General features: G+C 49.3%; 1 protein-coding gene across 4 annotated transcripts in view; it reads left to right on the top strand.

Moving 5' to 3' along the window:
* Positions 1–2,606, top strand: part of Fubp3 (far upstream element binding protein 3) — a 44,764-nt gene that overhangs the window by 35,398 nt on the left and 6,760 nt on the right. For all 4 annotated transcript variants that reach the window (XM_021192843.2, XM_021192842.2, XM_029536282.1 and 1 more), the window contains exon 12: positions 855–996. In XM_021192843.2, coding sequence (XP_021048502.1) covers positions 855–996 — 142 coding nt within the window. The remainder of the gene's footprint in view (positions 1–854; positions 997–2,606) is intronic.

Raw genomic sequence — 2,606 nt, forward strand, 5'->3', positions numbered from 1 at the left:
TTTTTTTGGTTTTTCGAGACAGGGTTTCTCTGTGTAGCCCTGGCTCTCCAGGAACTCACTCTGTAGACCAGGCTGGCCTCGAACTCAGAAATTCACCTGCCTCTGCCTCCCAATTGCTGGGATTAAAGGCGTGTGCCACCAGGCCTGGCTGATAAAACTACTTTTTTATAAGTACATATTTTTTATTGTGTTTGCACTTATCCTTGTATGTGCATGTTATATGTAATGGACTGTGTGTGGAGGTCAAAGGACAACTTGGAGGATTTGGATCTCTCCTTCCACCAGGTGAGTGGGTCTCAGGGATCGAAATCAGGGCAGCAGTCTTAACCCACTGAGCCATCTCACCAGCACAAGAACTTTTTTTTAAAAAATCCTATTAGCTTTTCTGCTGGCCTGAGAGCAAGGTGTTATAGTTTACAGTGCAGTGACTAGATTGCCCTGTGTAGTGAGCAGCCTTGTAGAGGAGTTAGGTTACACATTACCCATCCTGCCACTTCCAGATGCTGGTAGCTCTTGAGCAGCCATTATCTGCTCCAACAGACCAACCAAAGTTAGCCTCAGCTTCAAGTAAGGCCTTATCTTGAGGGCCCTGAAATGAAAATTCAGAAGGTCCCAGGCTTCAGCCCCGAGTCTTTGGCTTCCTGTTATAGGCAGGTATGTAGCTGCTGTGTGGATGCCCATATGTGTCTTTTTATAACACAGTGTTGTTGATTGTATTCTGAATGCAAGCTTCCGAGTCTGAGATGTTGAGAGTCAGATGTGTCATACCCTGCCATTATTTCACCTTCTCTCCAGGAAGCATGAGTGTGCTGCTGACAGCCAAAGGCTTCACTGTCACCTTTTTCCCTTACCAGGAAAGAGAGATCCTTGGTGGCCTCACGGTAGCAAGAGGAAGAGGCCGGGGCCGTAGTGACTGGAGTGTGGGCACTCCTGGGGGCGTCCAGGAGATTACGTACACAGTGCCAGCTGATAAGTGCGGCCTTGTGATAGGCAAAGGTAAGAGGCGGCTTTTCTGTCCCCTGCAGCTGCTCAGAGGAGGAAATGCCACCCTTCAGACCTATATTCAAGGCATCTCTGGGGTCCCTGACTTGACTTGTCATCACGGAGTCAAAGCATGTTGGAGTTGTGGACAGGAAATTAGACCCACCACTCAGCCTGTTAGAGGCTGGGAGGGAAGGGGTGAGCCTTTGCTGTTTTCTGTGGACTGGGATAAACTTGGTCCTGGATAAGTCACCAACACTCATGCTCATGCCTGCTGCAGAGTGCTTTCTGACATGAGACAGCCTTTCCCTCACTGGCTGTGGGCACTGAATCTTTGTGGACAGCATGGGAGCCTTTGAGCAGTGCATTCAGCCTGTGGGGGAACAGAGATTGCTGTTAGTGCCTAACCATTTGGGGGCAGTTTGGAGCATTGGGTGAAAGCCTCATTCCTGCCTGCATAATGCCTTCCTTCCTGAGAGCCAGGAGGGAGCGGGCAGAGTAGGCCATGGGACCGCCTTGTCTTGGCTGGCCTCCCTAGGAGCACTGAGCTGGAATTTGCTGCCAACAGGACTTGTGTTTGACATTGGCTTTTGTGTTTTCCTTCAGTGTTCATTTGACAGCATAGGAAGATGTCTTTTCCCCAGGGTTGTGTCTCCCACCCTCCAATCCCCACCCCCATTTCTTCTAACAGGGAACAGGGAATGTGTCTTGGGCTGTTTCCACCCAGATATCAGACCTGCCTGTGTGTCCTTGGGAGCTGGAGTGGGTGTTACCAGCACCAACCCTCAGGACTTGTAGTGACCCCAACTTGGAAGAGTGTCTGTCCTCCTTTAAGATCTTACTCTCTTGTGTCCGTGTATTTCAGATGACTGGATGGTAGGGACAGTGAAGGGCTTCGGTTTTAGTTTGAGACCACTGACCCAGACCGCCTCTACCTTATGACCCTCTAGCTTCAGCCTCTAGGTCAGCGGTGCTAAACCTTCCTAACACTGCAGTCCTTTAATAAATACACGCAGGTCCTCGTGTCCTCGTGACCCTCAACCACAACATTAGTTCATTGCTACTTCATAGTTATGCTGCTACTGTTATGACTTAACAATGTTAATAGCTGAGATACAGCTGTTAGTTACCCTGTGGAGGTCCCATCCCTCGGGTTGAGAACCGCTGCTCGGGGTTCTAGGATTGCAGCATGATGACCAGTGGAGCAGTTGGCTCTCCTTTACTAGTAGCTGCTTAGAATGGTAGGCACCCCCACACTCCACCCAGCTCGTGGACAGTATCAAGAGATTAAATTCATCTGATACCTATAGGCAGGGGTCATATCCAGTTGGCTTGGCCTTTTGAAAACCATCTTGTTAGTAATTTCATTTGCCTGTGTCTCAGAAAACCCTGGTAGAAGTAGTGTGTGTGTGTGTGTGTGTGTGTGTGTGTGTGTGTGTGTGTGTGTGGTCATTGTCCATCCTCCACCGAGCCACCCAAGTAGGTCCTAGAGGACAGGAATAACAGCGAAATGTTCAGTAACAGTCTGGGATCCACCACAAGCTAAGGTTATCATGGAAAGGCTCTTTCAAGGGAGCTGTTTCCTTTTCTTGGGAAAAGCATGTGAGAGAGAGAGAGAGAGAGAG

Source organism: Mus pahari, chromosome 3 (assembly GCF_900095145.1).
Source record: "Mus pahari chromosome 3, PAHARI_EIJ_v1.1, whole genome shotgun sequence".
Classification (NCBI taxonomy): domain Eukaryota; kingdom Metazoa; phylum Chordata; class Mammalia; order Rodentia; family Muridae; genus Mus; species Mus pahari.